This window comes from Megalops cyprinoides, chromosome 16 (genome assembly GCF_013368585.1).
Source record: "Megalops cyprinoides isolate fMegCyp1 chromosome 16, fMegCyp1.pri, whole genome shotgun sequence".
NCBI lineage: Eukaryota > Metazoa > Chordata > Actinopteri > Elopiformes > Megalopidae > Megalops > Megalops cyprinoides.
The window spans coordinates 7,217,185-7,240,934 of NC_050598.1; the positions used below are offsets into that span (position 1 = coordinate 7,217,185).

Consider the following 23,750-nt stretch of genomic DNA (forward strand, 5'->3'; position numbering starts at 1 on the left):
TCAAAAGACAATCGCAGTGGCTAAACACAGTGTAGGCACACAGAGTACCAAGCCTCGGTCCTCCATAAAGAAGCAGGGCTGGTGAGGAAGGATCCGCCCTGCGTTGCGCCAGCGTGATTTCGATGTTGCCGTTTTTTCATTTCTTCTCGTGCGTTACATGCGTGCTGCAGACTGTGCTGGTACAGAGTGTGACTGTCGCTCTACCATTGGGCTATTTCAAATAGATTTTAAACCTCTACTTTTGCAGCATCTGGGCCCGGCGGAAAACATATTAATTACAGTCGACTGTCACTGCATCATTTTTCCGTGTTAGAGATTGTGTTCTCAGTTTGGACTCAGAACTATGGCAAAATATCGAGCATGGTCTCTTCTTGCAATCTTTTCTTTCCTGGCACTGAAAGGTAAGCGTTTTTCACCTCTTTGTTAGAGACCGCGACAAGCCCACTCCAGTTTTCTGATGTGGGGTCTGTTCTTACGTTGTGTCTCAGACCGGTATTTAAAAACTAATTGTAGACTAACTGTAATACAAATCAGCATTACATAATATTGTAGTTAAGATATTATAGCTAGTGCTGCAGCACATTGAACGCATCCATATGCTGTGCATTTTTTTCCCCCACAGACACAGACAATAGGTGGGGAACGTCTTGTCTACATGAGTTTGAATGCTCATTTTTAACATAAATGTTGTTGTCGTGCATTTTTAAAGCCGTCGACTTGATTCTTGATTTCTATTTGTATAGCATTCCAGGGGAGGCAACGGTACAATGTAAAAAGGGCAAAATTGGTTGAAAAGAGGCGGAGACGCCTTTGATTATTAACGACAGGTCGCATACTGGTCGAATGCGAAAGTTTTCCCAGAAAGAACGCAGTAATCCTATTTGTGCATTTAAAAGAGAACGACGTTGTCTCCATGAAGTAATTGTGTTTGAACAGATTATTTTGCAGAATAAAACGACACCGACAAAAAAACGAGATACCCCAAGAGTAATATGCATTCTGCAGTTTAAATAATTAGTAAGTAATTTGTTAAATATATGTCTCGCTCATCTTTCTCAAAATCCATAGATACTCATATTCAATTCACATTTTGCAGCCGTGACTTAAAAAAACATTGAAAACACAAAACTGTGTCATTGCTGTGAAATATTGGGATTATTTAATTAAACATAACGAAAAAATTTGGATAGGTAACGACAAAAATCTGCACTAAAATACTAAAAATATGCATTTTTGCTATTGCTGATTGCCAAATGGTATATCCACAACCCCAGCCCCCCTGTATTAATCTACACCAGGCTGTAGAGAATTGAAGTTAAAGATGTCCTCAGTTGAAAAGCTGTTCAAACCTGTAACATTTATTTAAAATTAACCAAAAACGTCTTATTTGATTTTCATAAATCCTCAGATCTCCTTACATTTATGGAAAAATAAATTCAGAGACAATTAAGGTTGGATTTTCATCTTCAGTAAATAATTCAAAAATAATATTAACAATCAGTCAATCAACAAATCAATCAATTAGTCACTGAAAATGTGTTTCACATAGCCCTCTTAAAGAATTACCATACATCACAGTCACAGATTGCATTCCATTTGAACAATCAGTGAGTTAGCCTACACAAACATGTTAAATTAAAAAAACATTATTTTAAAAATGTTAACAATTTACTCAAAATGAAAACCCGCACACACGCATACAATTAACTTAAGTGTTTGTGATGAATAAAATTGAAGAATGTCCCTCTCAGTTACCCAGCGTCAACCGAAGGTAAAACTTTAAGAGCAAATCTACTTTATCCATTTGAGTAAGTAATGTAATTAAGCTAACTAGAGGGGAAGCTAGGCTGTAGCACATGTACAGAGGTTTGCAGAATTATCAGGTATTAGAGGTAAGCAGGTCCAGGACAGCAGTGTGTGTACCTGACTCTCTGAGGCTGAGAGGGGCCCTGGTATCTAACTTGTGTTTATGGACAGTTCAGGCCCTGACCAAAGAGAGGAGATAAATGGGAAGTCAGGGAATACCTAATGAATTGAAGTGAATGGGCCAGGAAGTTAGATAGTCTTCACAGCTCCTCCCACTGTATCCACTTTAAGAAGCCCTGTGGTTGGGGGGGGGGGGGGGTTTAAAATGGATTTAACTGACACATGACTCAGGAGTGAGGAGACGCTTGTGTTTTTTCTTTGAGCCACACCCTTAATTGTATGTAATTGGATCAATTGGAGAGGCCATGTGTCGAGCGTAAATAAACTCAATAATTGATTATTTATTCTCAAGCCCCGAAGACCCACTATTGCCTTTCGTTTCCAGTGAGTTCTTTGCGAAATAAAAAATGACTGACCTGTCAGCTGAACATGGGCTTTATTGTGGCACCTATGAAATTATTTGGTGGAGCTGTTTAGGCCAAAGAATAATGAAATAATCATTTAAACACACACAAACAAAAATGTTTTAAAATGATATGCAGTCCTGATTTTAATTGTCTTAAATATTTAGAACCTTTGTATTTAAATCTGTGTGTATCTTTTGTTTCATGATTATGACTTTGCATACAATGGTGCTAGTTTGACAACCATCTCTGCAGAGGTTACACTACCGTCAAATTGCCCTGACTGCCTTGATTGGCTTGACAAGATGGCTCCGACATCCTGACCCTAATAGCTGTCAAGGCTGTAGCCATTTTGGGTAAATGCCATATTAGACTCCCTTGTCAGTGCAGTTCAGTATTTTTTTGTGGCAGGAATTATTAATACTGTAAATCCAAATTTCACAAAACAAGAAGAGTGAGATAGGGGTGTGTTCTAACAGAATGAATAATCAGGTTAGAGTTTTAAAGCAAGAATATAAGCAGCTTTAATTTTTCAGCATTCATGGATTTATCCAATCGTTGGTAGAGTTTCAGGCTTAACATTCTGTGGTCCATGCTGTTCATCACTGTGCTTTTTTTAAAACTTTCTCCTCTGTTGGGGGTTGTGTAACAACACTTGTTATTAAGCAATAAGTAATAAGCTGTATTTATAATATTTAGACTCAGATGATTTCAGCAATTTCCAAAAATAATAATATTAAGAATATAACACTTAACATCAAAAAATGTAAGTAATATTACATGCCCTCCACTCCAATCAGTGACATTCCATTGTAGTCAGTGGTGTCTTTGCCAATGCCCCCTCTGTTGCCTCCATTTTTCCTGTGGCATGATTGCTCAGGCTGGTGCAGTTGCTGTTTTACCGTTTGGTAATTTCTTCCCTACCCTGGCAGGAATCCATTCCTTACCTTGCAGATCCACCCTACAATGACGTTAGCTCTGGTGTGTGGAAACACAGTTTGACAGTTATGAGGCTAGGTGAACTTTGATTTGGGAGATGCGATATTGTGTTTCCACAGTAGAATTTTGGCCTTGTGCAAGCGGATGCAATGGATTGGGGGGTCTTCACGCGGGCGCTGTGTCCTGCCCCCTAAACAAGTTCAATATTTTGATGGATTTGCTTAGCCGGGATATCTCTCTGGTGGCGTTCGATGCACTGTTGTGTGGCACAATATAGACTCAATGCCTTTTTTTTTCAATGCGCAAAAGCGAGGTAAAGTCTGGCTTCAAGATGGTGGATGCTTTGTGTTTTCAAGCAGGGATTTCAATGAAAAACAATGAGATCTGGCACAAATGACATTCTGTAAAAGCCAGTTTGGAAGCACCTCCTGTCAAAAGCAGCACTGGACCGTGGGAGCCCTTCCTGCTGAGATAGCAGGGCTAAAAAACTTAGCAAACTCAGTCTGTAATGGCAGTGAGTTTCTGTGGGTTAGATCGCTTGCATTCTCTAGCACACACTAGTGCTTTGTCCAATTGATTGTAACATTATGCAATGTTATGCAATGCGACAGGCGATTGTGCTTTTCAGCTGGCGGCTTGTGCGCAGCGGTTGGCAACGTCGCTGAACTGTCCTTTGGTGCTAGTTTTGGTGGGTGTGTAAAAACAGTGAAGCATCTTGCTTTCTGGTATTTGGATTTGTGATACCTGTATTCAGCCAATTAGTAAGCAGGCTCGATCAGCATCACAGGATGACAGTTAGAAAATTCTTATGTTTTAGAATATCTATACCCTTTTTTAATCAATGAATGTGTGTGTACTTTTTAGAGTTTTATTGGAACAATTGTTTTTCTAAAAAAATTGAAATCAGTAAATGTCTTACACTAAATCTGAAGACAGTTTATACTCTCACTCACCAGAAAGGGTGCTCTGTAGTGGTAAAACTTCCAAGGGTAGCACCAAAAGTTCTCTCATTTTTCTTGTAATAATGAAAAATACTAAAACATATCAGAAAATACATTATACATGTCCCTTTCACCACTAGGAATAAAGAGGGTATTTTAGCATTGTGAAATGTTGTTACAATGCTGCCTCATCAACAGGAGTCCACAGTGTCAGGTGTCAACAAGAACACATCGAGCAGAACAGTTTTTTTCACTTGAACCAGTTATTTAAGGAGTGTCCTGCTGGTCGGCTGGGTTTCAGTTGCCTAGGCAACCTGAGCATTGCTGGGTGATAATGAAGGCGGTGCAGAAAAGGTCGAACACAGTTGGAAATGGGGTGGCGCCGCTGTGGAAGCGGTGAAACGCACCCCAAAGTTGGGGGTAAAGAGTCATGTGACAGAGGTGCTCTGCTCTTTTCCTGGTAGAGACCGCGGTGTTCTTAGCAGCAGTTCTAATCCCGGCTGTGACCTAAATGGAGATGCACAGCAGCCAAGTGCTGGAGGAGGGAAGCGGTGTTGTTTACAGTAGTAATCAGGGACACAGGGATGTGGACTGATCAGAAGGCCGGCGATTTAAATCCCAGCTGGTGCTGAGGGCCTCTGTCCGTCTGCTCTTCCCATGAGAACTGACTTCATTTTCCAGCCTGTGTTCCAGGGTACACAGAAGAAGTAGGGAGCAAAGGGATGGGAGAGATGCTCATTAGTCCATTAGCTCTGCTTCGATTATGCTGGGTGGAGGAAACACCCAGCCCTTCTACCACGCTGCCAAAGATATGGCATCATCAGAAATAATAAGATGAATCAAACTGACAGGTGTCAAATCAGTATGATTTGCCTATGTATGGATGCATATGTTCCTTATAGTCACTACTTCCTTTCTGTCTTTCTCTCGTGCCCTCTGTAGAGGCACTGTAAAAGGAAAAAGGAGAATGGAGCCACTGGATGAAAGCTAAGCTTAGGCCAAGGTGCGGTGTAGCTGTATTCTGACAGTTTTTTATCAGATGTGCTGGTGTTTAGCGAGTGTCACTCTAATTTAAATTAAGATGTGTGTATTGGAAAACAGGACATCTAGAACTGAACACCATCCGTAGTGCCTCAAAAAAACTTTGGTCTGTCATGGAGAACATGGCTTGATTGCACTAAAGGTGGTCATTTAGGTTGCTGGCTGTACTACCTTGAGCTACATACCTACAGCTACATACCTAGAGGTGTGACTTATCATCTTTATGACTGATTGACTTGGGACCTGCGACTACTGCAGTAAAAAATTGTTTAAAAGAGTGAAGAGTATTGTGTTTCACTTATCCACTTAAACACAGTTATTACCCTTTGAGGGTTAAAAAAGTAGGTTAAAAACTAGCTGGTAAATCAAAGAAAATGGATTAGAGGAGCAGTAAACGGCAGAGAGAAACTGAATGGGCATTTCGTTTAAAGAGTGAAGTGAAATTAAAGTAAAGTGATTGTACCAGCTCTTTTTTCTAGAAGATTTTAAAAAACAAAGACACTCCCTATTCAATTGAGTAAGTGAACTAGTACCGCTCCAAGATCAATCTGTATGTGAAGAAAAATGAGGTCTGTATTGTGGAGTATTCTTTGTTGTGTTTCCTCAGACCCTGTGTGTACCTTTTTTTTGTCTGAAAGCACCTAGCGACAAATGTAGCGCTTCAAGATCATCTTGGGAGGCTGAAGGAGGGTTAAGCTAAGTAAATTAATTAAAATGGATCAGATGCTTCCCTCCTGAACTGCATCTGTGCCATTTTCTGTGGACTCTTGCCATCAGCTGCCGTGCTCAGCTCTGCTCTGGGCCACTCCCAGATTCTAGACAATGACATGCGACACAGATGATATCATTATAAAGTAATTATGTCACAATGCTTAGTGTTATGAAATATATGGACTGACATCGCAATGCATCATGATGTAATCTGGTGCTGTCTAGACTGAGATCAGATGTGAAAAACCAGGCAACATCTTATTCAGGATATACTAGCAACCTGTGACTTTGTGAAAATGAACTGCAAATAAGACGCTGCCAACAAAAATCCTCAAGCTTTCTTGAAGTCAACACCTGTGGGGGACGTGCAAAATGAAAAAGCTGAGCTAGAGTAATTCAGCCACACAGGAAATCCTCCCAGGAAGTTCTTAGAACATGTGCACTGTTCTTACTTTTTTACACTCCTCTCTGAGTAGCACAGAAGAGTGAAAAGCAGAGTAAAGAGTTTAACATTACAATTAGCTAGCTAGCTACATAGCTGTCCCGCCTGGGCTACTGAGGTTAGCTATTCAACAAACAAAACGCCTCAAATGATTGAACCACAGTTTAGTGAGCTGGCTGGCTTGGTATTCAGAAGCTGTGATTACTGTATAAACTGTGAGATCAGAAGTCCCTTCAGTTAGCATTTGGGCTTATTGCTGTGGACAGCATCCATATCACTGGAACATCTGAAAGGCATTCTGAAAGCTATGGTCTTCAAGAACTACCTACCACCTTCATGCATTGTGCCAGTCTTCAATGCCTGCAGTTTAATTTGTTCCTATTTAGGCTTTCAGTTGTATACCTTCAAAGTAGTTACCTTTAATTTAGCCTAAATTTCTGATATGCTTCTACGATTTCCATACAGTTTATTCTGGATATCATCTTACTGCAGACGGAATATTCTTTTTGTGTATTTATGAGTCTAAGTACCTACGTTTGAAAGCCATGATTCAATTAGAGGAGACATATAACAGTGTGTGCTTGTTCACCTAATTGTCACTGGAAAGATTGGAATCTGTCTGGATCTGAAGCTTTAGTTCTTCGCATGGCTGTATGACCACGCCCCCCCAAATACGCTGTTCCCATGGCAACGTGAGTGGATCAGGCCAGTGCAGTCTGTGTTACGCGAAGCTGATGTTTTTATGTGGGAGCTGACTTGGTGCTCACACCAGACATAATCATAAGGATTCCCCTGAAAATGTGTTTTTTTCTAATGAGCTTATAGGTCTGGCACTTTTCAAGGCCAGGTGGACCACCGGCCACTGACCCCATGGATTTAGAGGGAGAATACTGATTAAAAAGACATGGCATTCAGTCTGCTAATATTGGGGTTTTTTGGAGAGATGCTTAACTTCTTTGTTCTTGCATTTGCAGCCCTGTCCCAGGATTTGTCTCTGTTAGATGCCCTTGATGATTCCCAGCCAACCCCACCACGTACGTAAGATGGAGCAAGGGGGTGTAGCCACCTTTGGCAGGGGCAGTGTGTGTGGAATATTATACATGCCACTCTATGGAGCACAGAAATATTACTCAGGGGTTTCTGAGATGCTTAATAATGCGTTTCCTCTCTGTAACAGCAACTCCCCAGCCCAATCCTGACCCGGCAGGCGATGATGACGATGGTAAGCCTTCTCTTTCTTCTTTGTCTTCTCCCCTCAAGCAGGCATTTGAAATGTGTGATTATTGAATGACACTTAATCAAATGACATTACTGTCCCTGCAGATTTTGATTTAAGCAAAGCATTAGGTCCAGCTGAGAATCCCACAACCAAGGCTCCGGTCCCGGTTCCCACCACCAAAGAGTCAGTCAAGCCCAAACCCCAGCCAGGTAAGCGGGAAGGTGACTGTGCACCCCGAATATGGAAGGGGTCTTTGGGTTCCCCAGATAGGACGCTGCAGTGCTTAGTCAATGGATAGGCAGCAACTCAGGAGCCTGTAGGTTGTGGTGTGAGAAATGGTCACGGTAGCTGTGACTGTATCAGAGATTTGCATGTGCCTGTCCCATGCTCTTATGTAGGCTTAGTCAGTGCTGCTACAGAGGTGACGAGCTAAATGCATAAATGGCAACTACCAAAAGCAGGCTGGAAGAAGCATGAAAATACAACAACAAAAAAAAAAACGAAAACAAAAAACTGCAAGTCATCTTTGCATGTTACATTCCGAAAACTGGAACCACCAAGATTTATATGTGGACCAAATCCCCAGCTCCCTGTGCTTCACCTTAAAAGTTGTGTCTCTTCCTATGTTGAAGCTGTAAATGTTCTGGTTTTCTGGCTCACTATTAACATTCTGTGTGCTGGTACCCAATAATCCATCTAGTAGTGCCATTTCAGAGTAGGGGTGGAGTCACAATGTTATTCACAATGTTGTTCTTCTAACATTAAACATTGAGTGTGATACTCTTGTTTAACTCTCTTATGTCGTACGTCTGTTGATTGTCTGCCGAAGAGAACACACCCCCGGGGCTGGATGTAAAAATTTAAATTGTCGATCTTGTGAAGCACTGGCAAAAAATTTCACAAAATGTTTTGCAATGGTGCTAATGGGAAGATCTAGCGTTAGAGGAGTTTGAAGCCGAAAGTTAACGGAGCATGTTTAAAATTTATCTAGACCTTAGATTCTGTCAACCACATATGAATTTTTGCCTAGAGAGTTGCCTGCTGAACATAACCAAGGCTATGTATGTATGTCCACAAGGCCTAACTCTGGTAGTGCAACCCCGTAAGTGTTGGTGTGAAGAAAAGTGTATTCCAGAAGCAGGATAAAGCTGGTTCAGCAGTGCCAGTATATTGGGCTGCTGACTTGAAAGATTGAGCTTGCTTTGTAGCTGCCTACAGCCACAGGATATGATATTCACAGCTTTTGTAATGCCATTATTGTGTTCAGACCAGATCAGGTTCATATAAAGGGGGAAAACGTTTAAGGTTAGGGATAAGGTTACAAGATCTTTATCAGGTCTGAACACAATCTCGACATTTAGCATTAAGACTGTGAGACCTCCAGCCGGTGGCCTCAGTGTGCCCCCTGCAACCGGACCCCTCTCCAGCAGTAGAGTGTTGAGACTGTTTGATGACTTGCCAGACCTGTCTAACCAGTTAGCGCTCGCTGACAGATCTCCACGAGAAAGATTTCTTTGCACCCACGGTCCGGCCGGGCCTACTGCCCCGCACCACAACCAGAGCGCCCAGACCCACGCGCCGGCCCTCTAGGCCCCAACCTGGTCGGTACCGATTCAGTTCTGTCCCGGTGTGGATCACCCCCCTCATATTAGGGCTCTGCATGTGACGTCACAGCACCTGCCTCCACCGTGCTGCACTGCAACAAAGAAAGGCTGCTGCTGTTCATTGAGTGGACCAAATAAAATGAGTCAAATATCTATGAAAAGGGTTGCAAAAATCAATGATGAACAGTAAAATCATAATTCACTGTTTTATAGTCTGGTGTGCAGATAAGCAGTTATAAGCAGATAAGCATATAATTCTATCCATTTCTTTTGAGAAAAAAATCTGTGGATCTCTCAGCTGTGCTGTGCTGTGCAGTCTGGTTACTACCTGATGACTCCTGTTTTTGGGTTCTGTAGTGTGCATTCACCAATGTTAGCTAGCTAGTGATATTTCCCTCATTACACTCAGTGTACTATTGTAAGATTAGTCAACTGAACACAACTTCACCAGTAGTCAGTGAATGTTAATGGCATTTTGTGCTGGCAGAGCTATTAAGTATGTAACTTACAAGCCTCCAAGTTAACCATTTGTGGTTGTTTGCTCTTTTAAAAACTTCATTACATCAATCACATGGTAGCCACGGTGTACCTAACATCCAAGGAGCCATAAAGAAGGACATCAGAGATTTAGTTGACACACAGATAGCATATTAGCGTTAGCATGTGACACATGGGCGTGAGAGTGTAACACAGTCAGCACGCATTAGCCATGCTCGGACTGATGAGAATAACAAAATAACAAAACTACTGGAGTAATGAAAAAAACCTGGCTGAAAATAGAAAGGGATGAATAGTAAACAAGAACAGTGAATCCATTATTCTTAATTTGACTTGGTTTTGACTCCACCTTTGATGTTTATGTTCATAGTATCTACAAGATTCTGTATTCTGTATTCAGTATTGGGTTAAGTATACATGGTGACACTTCACAGACGTGTGAATGAGGTTAATGGGAAAATGAGAAATTCCTTTTAAGTGCCACATTGTTGTAGAAAACAATGAACAAGCATAAAGCCACGTCTGATGCCTGGTTTCATGACTTAGGGTTCTTTGTGCACACACGCACGCACACATACACTAAATACACATATGTAAAAGCAATTCCAGGGGTCCTCCGTAAACAAACCAAAATCAGGAATGTTTCACACTGCATACTTTTTTTAAAAACTGAAGTTATTATATGCATTCATTCTTGTCCATGGCGGATGCCACTGGTGTGCCTGTCACGTCACCGCAGAACCCTAATATGTGTATGTGTAGTCCTCACTTCACATACTGTGTTTCACTGCCATCCTGTCTAGATACAGAAGATAAAGCTCCTCCCATTGGTCATGTTTGGTCTCTGTCCGTTGTGTTTGTATGACATCACAATTTCTCCAGTAGTGGCTTCTCTGAAACAACTGACACAAACTGAATTAACCTTATCCTTGTCTTTGATCCTGCATGTTTGATTGGAGATTAATCAGTGTGTGTAAATGTGCTTAAACACCTTTACACACACAACACTGGATTAGTCTGATTTGACAACAATGAACAGGCAACGTTTTATTGGTATTTTTAAGTTTTATTTATTTTTAGAATGCATTTTCAAAGCTTAAGTGCTCTCCTATGTCTCAGTATGTGTGCCTAACTGCTCACAATAAGAGAACCTTGGAAGAGAACTGTTGACTGATTGGATTACTGTAAATTCTGGCATATAAAGCTATTTTCTGAAAATCCCCCTGGTAACTAAAATGCAGGAAGCAGCTGATACGCAGGTGGAACTTATGGAATTTTACTCATTCTAGTATGGAAGAGAGAGGTGATGTTTCTTTGATCATTCCGCATTGGCATTAACACCTTCTGATGGTCCCTACTTTAAAGAGATTCATCTCTAAAAACTCTCATATCAGGCGCTACTGTTACCACTCCTACTGCTGATACTAATACTGCTGTCTCTTAGGCCTTTGGTTGCAGTTGACCAAGAGGCCACTTTTCCTTTGTGAACTTAAAAGAAAAAGATGATTTGTAGTTGCTCTTGCAGCTGTGGATGATGAGGCTGCAGAAACTGTGGTCATGCTCCAGTTATCTGTGTATGGAACCCAAGCGTGTGAAAACACACTGTCCCTGTCTGCATGTGAAACGTGGTGCTATCACTGTTAGAGGTCCAAGCTGTTCCATAGTAATCACAAGTGTCCTGGTGTCTTGTGCCAGTGGCATGACCAGAATTGGGGAAAACGGAGGGGGGTTACTGAATCAGACCACAAAATGGAAGGACCTCGCTTTAAATGGGCATATTACGTTGTGTAATTACACTGTAACTATGCTGTGTTCAGTTGTTGTACAAATGCAGCTGGGTCTGGGGGGATTTCTTCATTTGATTTCCTTGTTATATGCCAAATCTTTAGACTAACCTGAACTTGTGATCCTCTACAAACGTGAGGCCAACGGCACTCAAAGTGTGTTTTCATCACCAGGACTCACCTGTTGGGTGAAACTGCTTTCTAATCACAGTGATATTGTTTGACTCCTCTGTAATGTCACACCCACCAATATGCTTTCATTTAATTTCTGAAATGCTCTGTGTTGTTGGACCTTGCAGTTATTTCAGGAAAAATGTCTTCAGCAATGCACAGCTGCAGATATGACCACTTGAGGTTACCTTCTGTTAGTCTGAGGAATATAAGTGTTTTTCTCCATATTCCCCACAAAATACAGTGAAAGTAATTTTGATGGTTGAGAGATGCACTTTAATTCGTATTCAGAATTAAGTTTAATTGAGGTAGGTTTCAGCTTGTAAAAGGAGTTCCACACAAATTAGCAAGTGTTTGGACGGTGCATCTAGTTTGAATCAAGGGAACATCACATGACCAAAATAAACCGTGAATCCTACTAAGACTATGTATATGTTACATAAGCTGCTGAAGTAATGTGTGTTTACATAATATTTGCACTGTAGTTCCTTTGCATTTACAGAGATGCAAATGTTTTGACTTTTTTTCTCAAAGAAGCGATGTTCTGCCATTGCCTCCACCCAAACTGGGCACCCACAAACCCTTAACAGATTTTAAAAATCTGAGGCTGAATTTCAAATGCAAATTCTGGAAAATATTAAAATATATTCTGGAATATACTATATGTTTTCTCTGTAAATCCTGAATATGTTGTCACTGTCTTAAAGGAAAGCATGCAACATTGTTTGCATGTGGTACGTAGTTGCATTCTCTGTGTTGATCGGGAATGCAAAGCTCCGGGTTTTCAAAAGTACAGATGTTTCACTGCCATCTTGTCCAGATACAGAGGATAAAGCTCCTCCCATTGGTCATGTTTAGTCTCTGTCCATTGTGTGTGTATGACATCACAATTTCTCCAGTAGTTGCTCAGATCTCATTAGTAGGCTTCTCTGAAACAACTGAAGGAGGCAACTGACACAAGCTGAATTAACCTTATCCTTATCTTTGATCCTGCATGTTTGATTGGAGATTAATCGGTGTGTGTAAATGTGCTTAAACACCTTTACACACACAACACTGGATTAGTCTGATTTGACAACAATGAACAGGCAACGTTTTATTGGTATTTTTAAGTTTTATTTATTTTTAGAATGCATTTTCAAAGCTTAAGTGCTCTCCTATGTCTCAGTATGTGTGCCTAACTGCTCACAATAAGAGAACCTTGGAAGAGAACTGTTGACTGATTGGATTACTGTAAATTCTGGCATATAAAGCTATTTTCTGAAAATCCCCCTGGTAACTAAAATGCAGGAAGCAGCTGATACGCAGGTGGAACTTATGGAATTTTACTCATTCTAGTATGGAAGAGAGAGGTGATGTTTCTTTGATCATTCCGCATTGGCATTGCAGATGTCATTTTGTCGGCACTCAGCTCTGATCTAATCTTCTTGATTTTGTGATCAGAGCCACAAAGAAGAATGTGTTTGCCAACACTGGCTAACCTCTCCCAACTCCCACTCAGGTGGGGATGAACTTGACCTGTCTGACGCTCTGGACACAAACAACGATATTGGAGGGAAGGACAAGAACGGCAAAGGAGGTTAGTGTACTTCTAAGGCTTGGGGGCTGTGAGATATTGACACGTACTGTGATAAGAGCTCGATCCATGAATATTTTCCAGACCAGAGACTGGGCTGTTGAGCCCACATTTCTCAAGATGAAATGAAGTGGCTGTTTGTGTGTTTGCATGGGCACGTACAGTATGTGTTGGCTGTGATCTCTGCCACAGTCCACTGCCATCTGGTGGTGGAGGTTATCAACAACAGGCTGTGATTAGAGTAGCAGACCCAGGAAAAAAATGATCCTCCAGATCCGTTGGTCTACAATTACAGCATCATCACTGGCTACTGCTGAAAAAAATCCTGTAAATGGTGAAAACAACTTCATTACACTGTATTATCAAGTCTGATTGCTATATAATTTGTACAAAAACATGTTGAGCCTTCCAAGAGTAAACAATGACAAGGCACATAATAGTGACTTATAACTATTGTATTGCACTGGATGTACTTATATCTCATACGCATAAAAGACACCCTCAGGAATTTGTGTTGGAGACAGACATTAATTGGGAACAGTCACTGTTAGGTTCAGAGTAATGCTCTGATATGAACCAACTCACCCTGCAGTTGGGGGAAATTTCCAATGGCTGGAGTTTTCAGTAGTAGCAGACCACAAGATCTTTTTAGGGCTACTTATCGTACAACTCCAGAAACTTTCATATTCGTTCCAAAAATGTAACTGGAAGAAAAGTGTATTATTAAGGGGCCTGTAATGCAGCTCCATGGTGATAATATTTTATATTGGGATGATTATGCATAATTTTCATACGTTGGATCACGCCTCTCATTTTTAATTGGACAGTGAAGACATCATGCTACTAATGAACTAATGAACACTAACACTGTGACCCCTGTGACATTGTTCAGCATTTCCTGACAGCATGTTTGCATTTTTACATGCATTCTGTAACCTGCTGATGGGGCAGGGGTCATCCCATGGCAGTTGAGGAACATCACCTCAGCTCAGCGGTTCTACCACTCTGTCCCAACGTCGCCATCGCAGTAGTAGGAGTAGTACCTTATGTGGGTCAGGTTTCTCACCTGGTTCAGTGGTTCAACCACTGCGTTCCAACTGTGCCGTTGTAGTGCCATGTACTCCACGCATATCGCTCAGCACTGGTGTGCTGTCGAGCAGCAGAGACGTGTCACCACTCCCCCCCTCCGCTGGGGTGACTGGACATGGGACCGCGGTTCCAGTGTGCTTGATTTGGGGGCGTGGCTGATGGGATGTCGTGTGCTTGTCAGATAAAGGCTTCGGGAGCGGGGGCAGGGGCGACGGGAGACCCAACAACCGAGGAGGTAACAGTGGTAAGAAACCCCACCTGCCTGCACCGCCATGGCGGCTGGCTGTCCTCTCTCCCCTCCGTTTCTGCTCCTACTGGATTAAAAAAATAACTTCCACCTGCATTTACTTTTAACCAGTACCTGTCTCACCATTAACAAGACCCACCTTCCGCCCTCTGACCCTTTGTAATTTCCTGTGAGGAGATGTTCTGATCTGGTTATGGACTGCTGCTGGGATCACACTGGAGATGGAAGGGAAGAAGCCTCAGAGGCTGCCAAGCCATGTCCCTCGTCAACGAACTAACCGCCACCCAAGCATTTCTGTGATACTCTTCCCTGGCAGTTTCATAGTGGACTGCAGCATGGGGATAGTTAGTGTAACTCCCACCAGATGGCATTAGCGGCTAACCCGTTCTCTTCCAGGCCCTGATCCTAGGCCGCCTCTATCTCTCTTGCATGCTCTCGGACGAGCAGGCTCCTCCCCTCTGGGGGAGCTCTCAGATGACGTCGCCGCTCGACACCCTCTGTCAGCACCCCCTCTCACTGTCCCTTTCTCTCCCCCAGACGGGCAGTTCTCAGACTCTGACCTCGCTGGCGTGGCAGACGATGACGCCTACAATCCTGACAAAGGAAAAGGTAGTGTCCCTTGACACGATTCACTGGCATGTGTTTAGGCAGGAGTGTTTCTGTGCTACCTGTGTAGCATGACCACACACAGGTGTGTTTGTGTGCTTGTGTTTATGCATACATGTCATTGATAAGATCTGATCAAGGGAATATTTCCAAATTGTTGGACATTATAATGTCACGTATGGTATTGTATGCCACATGCATCAGTCATTGTAGCATGGTGTTTATTTATACTTTTGCTCATGTGGCTTCATTATATCCGCTAATCTACCTTACTTTGCAATGAGAGTGTCTGCCAAGTGATTAAATGGAAACGTATATTCATATGTGGACATTTACACGCAAGTGTCCAGAAAAAACACTTTGTTCCGAGCATGGAGCGGTAGTTGTCATGGCACCCTGACTATGTTTCATTATCCCTGAAGGAGGCCGAGGGGGAGGATCAGACTCAGACGATGGTGGCTCTGGTAAGCACCACAGGACAAAAATCAAGTTTTTCACATCTGCTGTGACAGCTAAATATTGGAATGGCTTTCGGCATTATTTGTGTAGATAAATAATTAGCAATCCACATAGTTATTATGCCTACAGTGCTTGAACACCAAACAATAAAACTGAAAGACTCGGAGGACAGCCAGCAGGGACCGCTGAAGGCAAAGGAAATGTTATCTTACAGTCATTGTGAATATTGTCATGGATTCACTTTTCTTTACTGCTGTTCATGTGGGCTAGAGGTACAGGCCTGGTGGTGTCTGACAAACACGCATAGAATTGCACTCCCAAAATCTCCCTTAACTCATTCACATAAACACACATTTCCTCTCTCACACAATCAGAGACCCCACACACACCAGTAAATAATAACAGGTACAAAAAGGGGAACCAGTCATGAAGAGCCGGTGAGGGTGTGGTCTAAAGAGCCCTGCTGTAGGTGTGGCCTTTCATTGTACCTCTGACCTCTGACCTCTCTGCCTCCTCTCCCCAGCAGACATGACTGAGACTGGCACCATCGCTGGCATCGTCAGCGCCGTCGCCATGGCACTGGTGGGCGCGGTCAGCAGCTACATCACCTACCAGAAGAAGAAGCTCTGCTTCAGCATACAGCGTAAGTCCAGAGACACTACAGTCATAACCAGGCCACAGCACTGCATTGTCATTGTAGAAACACAGTTTAAATACTGAGCACATACTGCAGTGTATCAGAGAGCAGAACAGCTTAGTGTGGTGCACTCCTGTGAGGTGCATGCTGGGTAGTCATGTCTTCATGGGGCGCTAATACATGTGACAACAACGGTGTCATGTTCAGAGTCATTAAATATGGGTCTGAAAACAAATGTTTTACCCCATAAGCACTTGGGTCTACCAAAAAAGAAGGGTATACCAGCTTCACCATGGACACAATCCCAGGGAAGGATGGTGCTTCACAAGTGCAAATTATTTAATTAATAACTCCAACACAAATTAGGAAACTACCAGAGTCACATGCAACAGCAAATCTCTGCCGTCTTCATCAGCCACACACCTGTATTTAAACACTGCGAACTTAACTTGTTATGAAGTGGCTGGTTGCCAGTTTTCCAGTCAGACTGAAGATGATACAACAGAGATCTACGTTTGCTCATGGAAACTAAGGATTCTCAAAGCAAACACTTAAATGTCATTTTTCACTACCACTCAAACTCACTACCACCTGAAACAAATTACACATTTCTGAATTCACTTACATCCAGTATTTCTGCTCTAAAGTGAAGGGTATTCCTTCACACAGTGCATTGCGACAGTAATCTGTTTGCTAACAGATATGTAATTTACTCCTGTTCGCTGAAGGTGTAATGGTGCAGTATTTTATACATTGCGAGGAATCCCCATCTCATCTGCATGAAAAATGGGTGGAACAGGGCGCTTTATGAGAGGAAAACAAATGCCATTTTTGCATGAATTACACAGGTAGGAGTAGCGCCCCCTGGTGTTTAACGATGCACTGTCCGCAGAGACACTGAAGCTGTTAGTAATAGTGCCGGCATGCCCTGTCCTGGCTCAAACATGCTGCCGAATGACTGCTCACCTTCTGCTCCTAATGCAGTCCCTTTCATCCCCAGTAATTCGGGAAGCACGTGGAAAGCATTTTCAGGCTTTGAGCGCATTTAAAATGATGAAATGGGGACACACTCACACGCTGTAATCCCCATGGAGGGGACTTGTACTTGTGAGAGGAAGTGAAAGAGAGCATGTAATGTCCGAGGAGCAGGCAGCTTTAAGTAAAACTTAAGTCTTTGAAACAAATAAATACTTTAAATGTAAAGGCCTGTCCTTCAGGATTGTTTTGAAACCTCCCCTATCCCCCTGGTTTTGAGATGACCATTTAATGTAATGCTTTGAAACCTCCCCCAGTTACCTGATTTGTCTCAGGGTGATGACATCTATCTGGTCCACACAGTGAAAATGCAAATAATTCCATGTGTCTGCATACACACAGCCACACTCTACACACAGGTACACAAGGCAAGGCAGTTGCAGGAGGGCTGCAAGTTTCAGGGTGTGCTGATATGAACTTGCCATTACTCTGTGTCCCTCACTCCCTCTCTCTCCCCGGCACAGAGGGTCTGAACGCGGAGGCGGAGAAGGGCGAGAACCCAGAAGCCGTTGTTTCCCAGGAACCCCAAGGTAACGGCCTGTAACATGCTCCTCCACAGCACCCCATCCCCCTCACCAAAACCTGTGCTCATTAATCTGCACAAGCACTGATCAGAGATCAGAGCTGCCAAAGGAACCAGGAACAAAGGGCAGGGTTTCTTAAACAAGCAACGATGGCTCCTGACAATCACCCGAATGAGCACCCCTCATTTTGTAATGGCAGTCGGGAGTGAACGAGTTCGTCTTTGAAGCCATGTCAACGACTTGCGAGAGAAAGTGGTATTTGGAGAAAATGCTTTTTCTGTGTAATTGATGATGTGAATAAAATCTTCTTCTTCGTGAAGTGTGCAAGCGCTAACCCATGAAGGAGTGAGGTATTCTGTAAATTAAGCAAGGAGGTGTAAGTAATGATAGCTCTTTGGATTAATAGGTAGCTGAACAGAGGTAGGCAACTCCCCTCCTGTAGAGCCATCTAGTGCCTGTTTCCTATGGCTGTGATTATTTCCTAGTTGTTATAGGGTTGGATTTGCTACCCTGGCTCTTCAGGACTCAAAGCTGCCTGGCCACACCAGTGTCCCGCAGGAGTTTTTAAAATCCCATTGTAAATGGTCCCTGTTGTGTAGAAGACTGGCCCTGTTACGTTTCCCATTTATTTTTTGTCCCTCAGTATACAGGGTTTATAACTTAAAGAGCAATTTCAGGAGGCCTAGACAACACTCAGTCAATAGCACATGTCATTGTAAATCTGGTTGGTTTAACCCTTCACCACAAAGTATAATATCTGAGTGGCGTCCTGGGGATAAGGGCATTGGAAAGGTCCCTGTTGCACAGTGGGTTTGTGGGTAATTTTATACTGTGGCTTTATTACTGGAGAAAACCAATTTGGTTTGACAGATGGTTGTCTTTGCTCCTGAAAGCATACTCTGACACCCTGTTCTCACTTTTAAACCCCCTGAAAAAGTAGAGGGGGCATTCTGGGATAATAACCATGCTAATAATATTGCTACCACAAAACTGTGATCTTTCTAAAGATTTGTACTTTTGCTGTAGGAGCTTTAAATAGTACAACAAGGGGCAAACGCAGCGGTAGACAGGGTTGTCCTATTGCTTTTGGGAGTACCCAGTAGCAGTTTTCAGTCCTCCATGTCAGTAGTACACGGGGATGCTGTTGACAGGAGTGGGACTGCCTTCTAAGGTGTGGCCTGTTAAACCCGGCACTTGTCTGGGATTGGCTCAAAGGCGTCAAATGTGGCATCTAGTCCTGTCACAGCAGAGTGAGTGTGTTTCATGCACTGGCGAGTTTCACTAAGTGCCTTCAATAATTCAGCCAGTATTACTGTGCTCCTGTGCAGTCTGGCAGGCTAGCCAGTAGTCACCCCTTCACCACACCTTTTAAGTGCCTTTTCACTTAGTGCTGGACACAGTACATTTATACCTTAAAATTACATTTTTTTCTTCTAAAATGCACACTGCGTTTGCCCTATGTGATATGAGTGGGAAAATTGGGCGATCCACAGAAACTGTTTAATTACTGACTTCCTGCCCAGAGAGGGGGTGGCAGAGTTCAGTTAACTGGTTAGATTGTAGCCCTGTTGTCTGCTTTGTAGCTCTGGTTCTGGTCTTTCTGGTAATGTTTGTAATAAAAAAGTTTCTCAGATGATGACTCTGTTCCTGTGTTCTCTCTGTCTCAGCCCAGCAGACTCTTCTCCAGCCCGCAAATGCGGAACCTCCCAACAACGAAAACACACTGTAAACCCCCACTCCTGCCCCCCCACCCCCCTGCACCTCTCCTTTCACCCCACCCTCACCCTGCCCCCACCCCTGGTGAAGAGGGCAGGATACCCCTGCATCGTCCCACAGGGCAGACACCCCACCCTCACCCCCCTCCACTACACAGCGCCCCCTGCCCCTCTCCACCGAAGATCCAGCCAGCCCCCGTCCCCTCACGAACTGTGCACATCAGCAGATTTATTTGACTGTTCAACACCAATCATACTCCTGTTTACACTGTACTGAAAGAAACCGCCTGACTGAAGTCTCTCACGTGCACCGCTTTGGACCGGGGAGTCATGTCTCCTTCCTGTGGACGCTCTGGGATGTGTCCAATCCCTTTCTTCCCTCCCCCCATGTTTTTTCCCCTCCTTTTTTTTAGGAGATAATCAAGACGGGGTCTTTAGAGCCTTGTCAATCAATCGCAGCACCCAGCGGATTGACACTCAAGAGGGCGGGGCCTAGGACTCCACTTCCATGGGCGGACACGGAGAAGGTGGAAGCCTTTGCCCTGTGGCTGTTGATGAAATGAGAGTTCTGAGGTCCACTTCCAGCTCTCTCTAAATTGCTGCTCATCCATGCTTTGATAAATGTATTACCCCTTTGTAAGTCTAGCCCCAAGAATATCAGGCCTTTTTATCTGGCTAAGCATAGGATAGCTCAGGGGTCCTTGGATAGTTAGGCCAGATGTTCTTTTTTGTAACTTTTATTAGGCCACATAAGCTATTTGATTTGATATTATGTTCTTTTGTAAGGATGTTTTTGTGTTCTTGAAAGGCATTGTACTCTAATAGCTAGGTTTGTGTGCCTAGCCTTTGTGGTATTGACGTTTGGAAACTAAAAAAGACTAATTTAAAAGACATACAACTAAAGCTGTTTAGCCACTAACTGGAGAGAAGATTATACTGTGTGTCTTAAAATGTGATTGTAACGGGAAACGTATATCTTCTCGGTCTGTACATTATTGTTGTTGGAATACCAGTTTTAGAATTCCAGTGTTGAGAAGGAAAGTCAGTTGAATGTGTAGCTGAAGTGTTAGATAACAATGTAGCGGAGACATGAAGTATCTGTTGACATACTTAAGTAGTTCTGTGTTAGCTTAGATTTGTTTTTTATATTCTTGAATGGTAACCTCTCATGCAACCAGGCTAATAATATGAGATTGTAAGTTGCTTTATTGTGAGTGGGTTGTTTAATGTATTTGCGATCGATGCTTGTACATTGCCGCTTTAGAAAGTTTGTGTTTTTACATGACTAGCTTCGTGAACATGTTCTTATACTCTCTTTTTCTATGTATGTATGCAGCTGTGTCGTTCCCCTCTTTATAGCTGAATATGGGCATTTGTGATATCGAGTCGGTCCTAGCCATTTCACTTATAAGTAGTTGCAGTGTTGATGGTATTTTTTCGAAGTGTTTTCTTCGAGATAATAATTATACATTCGAATTTTATTTCGCTTGTCGTAGCCTTTGATTTGTGGCCGAACCGCGATCCCTTTTGAAGACGTCTCAGCGCATTGCTTCCTACGCGACTCCTGGCAGCCACAGTTACTGCAGTTACTACACTACCGCTGTCGTGCCTCCTTTTCAGCGTAACGTTTCTGTCATGCTGGCTATGGCACGAAATCACCACGGGGGGAGGGAAGCCGGTCGAAGACGCATTCACCAAATTTTTTACCGAATGTAGGCCTACTCGTTTTCACGCACCATTGTCCCGCAGTCACAGGAAGGATTTGAAGCTGCTTGTAACGAAGCATTTAACACCAAAGATGTTGCAGCGAGGGATCGTTTTTGCATCTTCTTGTGCGTTGCTTTGTGTCCGTGAAATGTTTTACTGGTACTAGATCTAACTGAGATGTAGCTTCGAAACTACCGAGAGACAGTTGTAATGTGAAGTTGTTTTGGCATTGCCAAAAAGTCATTTTACCCTTAAAGTACAGCTTTAAGTGCACGTTTACAACAATCGAATTCAGTGTTTTCATTTAAGACCAGTGGTTCCCAAACTCATGAACTAGTACACAAAAACTGTAAGGGTGGGTCTTTATAACAATGCATGCTTTCATAGTTACATCAATTAATAACTATTAATTATTTTTTTTCGAAACCTGTTCTTACAGTGTGCTGATCACTGTTTTAAACTACATTTTTTTATTATTATACACATATACTATGTGTAGGCTATAGTAACTGGAAATTATACACATATATTATCTGTATAATAATAGAAAAATAAAAAAGTAAGATATTAAGTGCAAGAAAGCAGTTTGCATCCAGTTGGCATGCAGTTATTGAATCAAGCTGATTATATTACACTATTAGGGGCAGAAGGAGTGGCATTAGTCTATATGGTAAAAGGTTTACTTAGTACTTGGTAAAAGATTTGGGAATCACTGGCTTAAACCATATCTCTTTACATCCGTTCTATACATATAACCTCAGTTTAGTTGTTTGAGCCGTTAACGGGAGGAGGTCCTTTGAAACGTTTCACGCTCACCTGCCTGCAGGTGTCTCCAGCGCGTCTGCATCTTAAAACAGCCAGTCATTTCAACCTACAGGAAATGGCATGTCGGATTAGTAGAACTGGCATTTTTGATGTGGGATGGATGATTTTATCTGTGGCTTAGTGTCTAAATGGATGGTCATGAATCCACTGGCTACACAGACCCGCACATGGACATTGTATGGATATAACTCGTAACAGAGGAAGGGTTGTGTGGAGGAGGGGGGGGGCTGTAGGTGTGTGTGTAAAGAGTAAAGGTGTTCCATGTTTGTGTACTAATAGCGATTGGATGCAGAGGGAACAGTGTTGTGTAGGCTCTGAACCGTTCTGTCCTCCCTCAGTTGCGGTAAGGTCGGCTGAGGTCGTCTGTGAGTGCGTGCGTTGTGGACAAGTCTGAAGTTGCGCTCGATGGTTGGCGTGTACTGAGCTCCGTTTTTTTTAATGAGGACCAAATGGAAGCTGGCCTGCCGGCCGTTTTGTCGGCCGTCGTGAGCCTGTATGACCGAGGGTTTTCCTGTGTAGAGTAGTAAGATGCGTTGGATGGGGAAAATACCGTTGGAGATTTTCTCTCACTGTTTGGGTTGCTGTTGAAGCTGATGTGTAACCGAGTTGCAGTTTGGACCTGAAGGAAGGAGTTCCTTCCCCTGAAGGAGGCAGGTCCCTAATCCCGGACCTGAGCTAATGCTGAAGTAGCCTAATCTTGTAACCTCACCGCCATCACCTCAAGTCACCGTTCCTGGATCTGTACTTTTGCTTAAGTAACCTCGTCAACTTCACCGCAATCACTATGAACCCTTAGATCAATACGAGGCTCTCGCTTCGCTGCTTGAAGGATTCCTCCTGTTGCCTTTATGAAAAAAAATTGAAAAACCCTCACAGCTTCACCTGTCAGTGCCTGATAACCCAAGTGTGGACTTCCTCACGAGAACAAAACACGATCCTCAGAGGCAAACCTCTCCGAATCTTGGACGATTTTTAACATCAGGGAACGATGGGTGGTGTTTGAGAGGGGCTGTTAGTGGTCGGCACTAACAGAAGGCTTGCTGTTCCTGATGGTCTGAATGTCTGTTATCAATCCTGGTACTGTAACTCACTGGTGTTATATTTGAGGAGAGCAGTGAATACAATTAAACCCAATAAAATGATAAAAAAAAATGAATTCTGGAGACTCGCTCATGTTTTGAGTTTTTATTTTTGTTCGTGGAATGTTTGAAGTTTTCAACAAAAAATGTGTAAAAGTTATGGCACATGAGGGCTTTGATTTACACCACAAACACACCAGGGACAACATCCATAAAAGAAAAAAAGTAACCAGTTCAGTCAAAAAATAAAAATAAAAAAAAAACCTCACAACGTCGAAATCACATTTATGCAGACACACTTAAAAAGTTTAACCGCACATTGGGTGCGTTGTGCACATATACTGTTTGCAAATCCCATATACTGCATGACAATCACTTGAAAGGAGGACACCAGCCTAATTAACACCTAATTAAAATTGAATACCTATCAGAAGACACATCCATATGGTATGTGTTGGGATGTTTTCAGATTCCAGTTCTTAATGTACTGCAGTATACAAAAATGGGTGACCATTATTTTAGATGAAGATAAATGACCCAATAAAAGGCCTAATTAAAATATATCACCTAT

The 23,750-nt window shown here is 42.7% G+C and overlaps 1 protein-coding gene across 3 annotated transcripts; it reads left to right on the forward strand.

Annotated features, from left to right (window-relative positions):
* Positions 1 to 103: 103 nt before the first annotated feature.
* Positions 104 to 23,254, forward strand: cd99l2 (CD99 molecule-like 2). Of its 3 annotated transcripts, none has more exons than XM_036547556.1 (11): positions 104 to 401; positions 7,379 to 7,438; positions 7,582 to 7,626; positions 7,728 to 7,832; positions 9,117 to 9,224; positions 13,182 to 13,259; positions 15,130 to 15,201; positions 15,621 to 15,662; positions 16,181 to 16,300; positions 17,794 to 17,859; positions 19,521 to 23,254. In XM_036547556.1, exons 1-11 carry the CDS (start codon positions 344 to 346, stop codon positions 19,580 to 19,582), a joined length of 816 nt encoding a protein of 271 aa, XP_036403449.1. In that variant the 5' UTR covers positions 104 to 343; the 3' UTR covers positions 19,583 to 23,254. The 3 variants fall into 3 exon arrangements, with proteins under 3 accessions (XP_036403449.1, XP_036403451.1, XP_036403452.1); XM_036547558.1 differs by having other exon boundaries at positions 16,184 to 16,300; XM_036547559.1 differs by lacking the exon at positions 9,117 to 9,224 and having other exon boundaries at positions 106 to 401.
* The last annotated feature ends 496 nt before the right edge of the window (positions 23,255 to 23,750 follow it).

Excerpts from the sequence above, each read along its gene's own strand:
- cd99l2 (XM_036547556.1), top strand. The coding sequence starts at position 344 with ATGGCAAAATATCGAGCATGGTCTCTTCTTGCAATCTTTTCTTTCCTG. Across the intron at positions 7,439-7,581 it reads TTCCCAGCCAACCCCACCAC|CAACTCCCCAGCCCAATCCT; the intron begins GTACGTAAGATG and ends TCTCTGTAACAG. Across the intron at positions 16,301-17,793 it reads GCTCTGCTTCAGCATACAGC|AGGGTCTGAACGCGGAGGCG; the intron begins GTAAGTCCAGAG and ends TCCCCGGCACAG.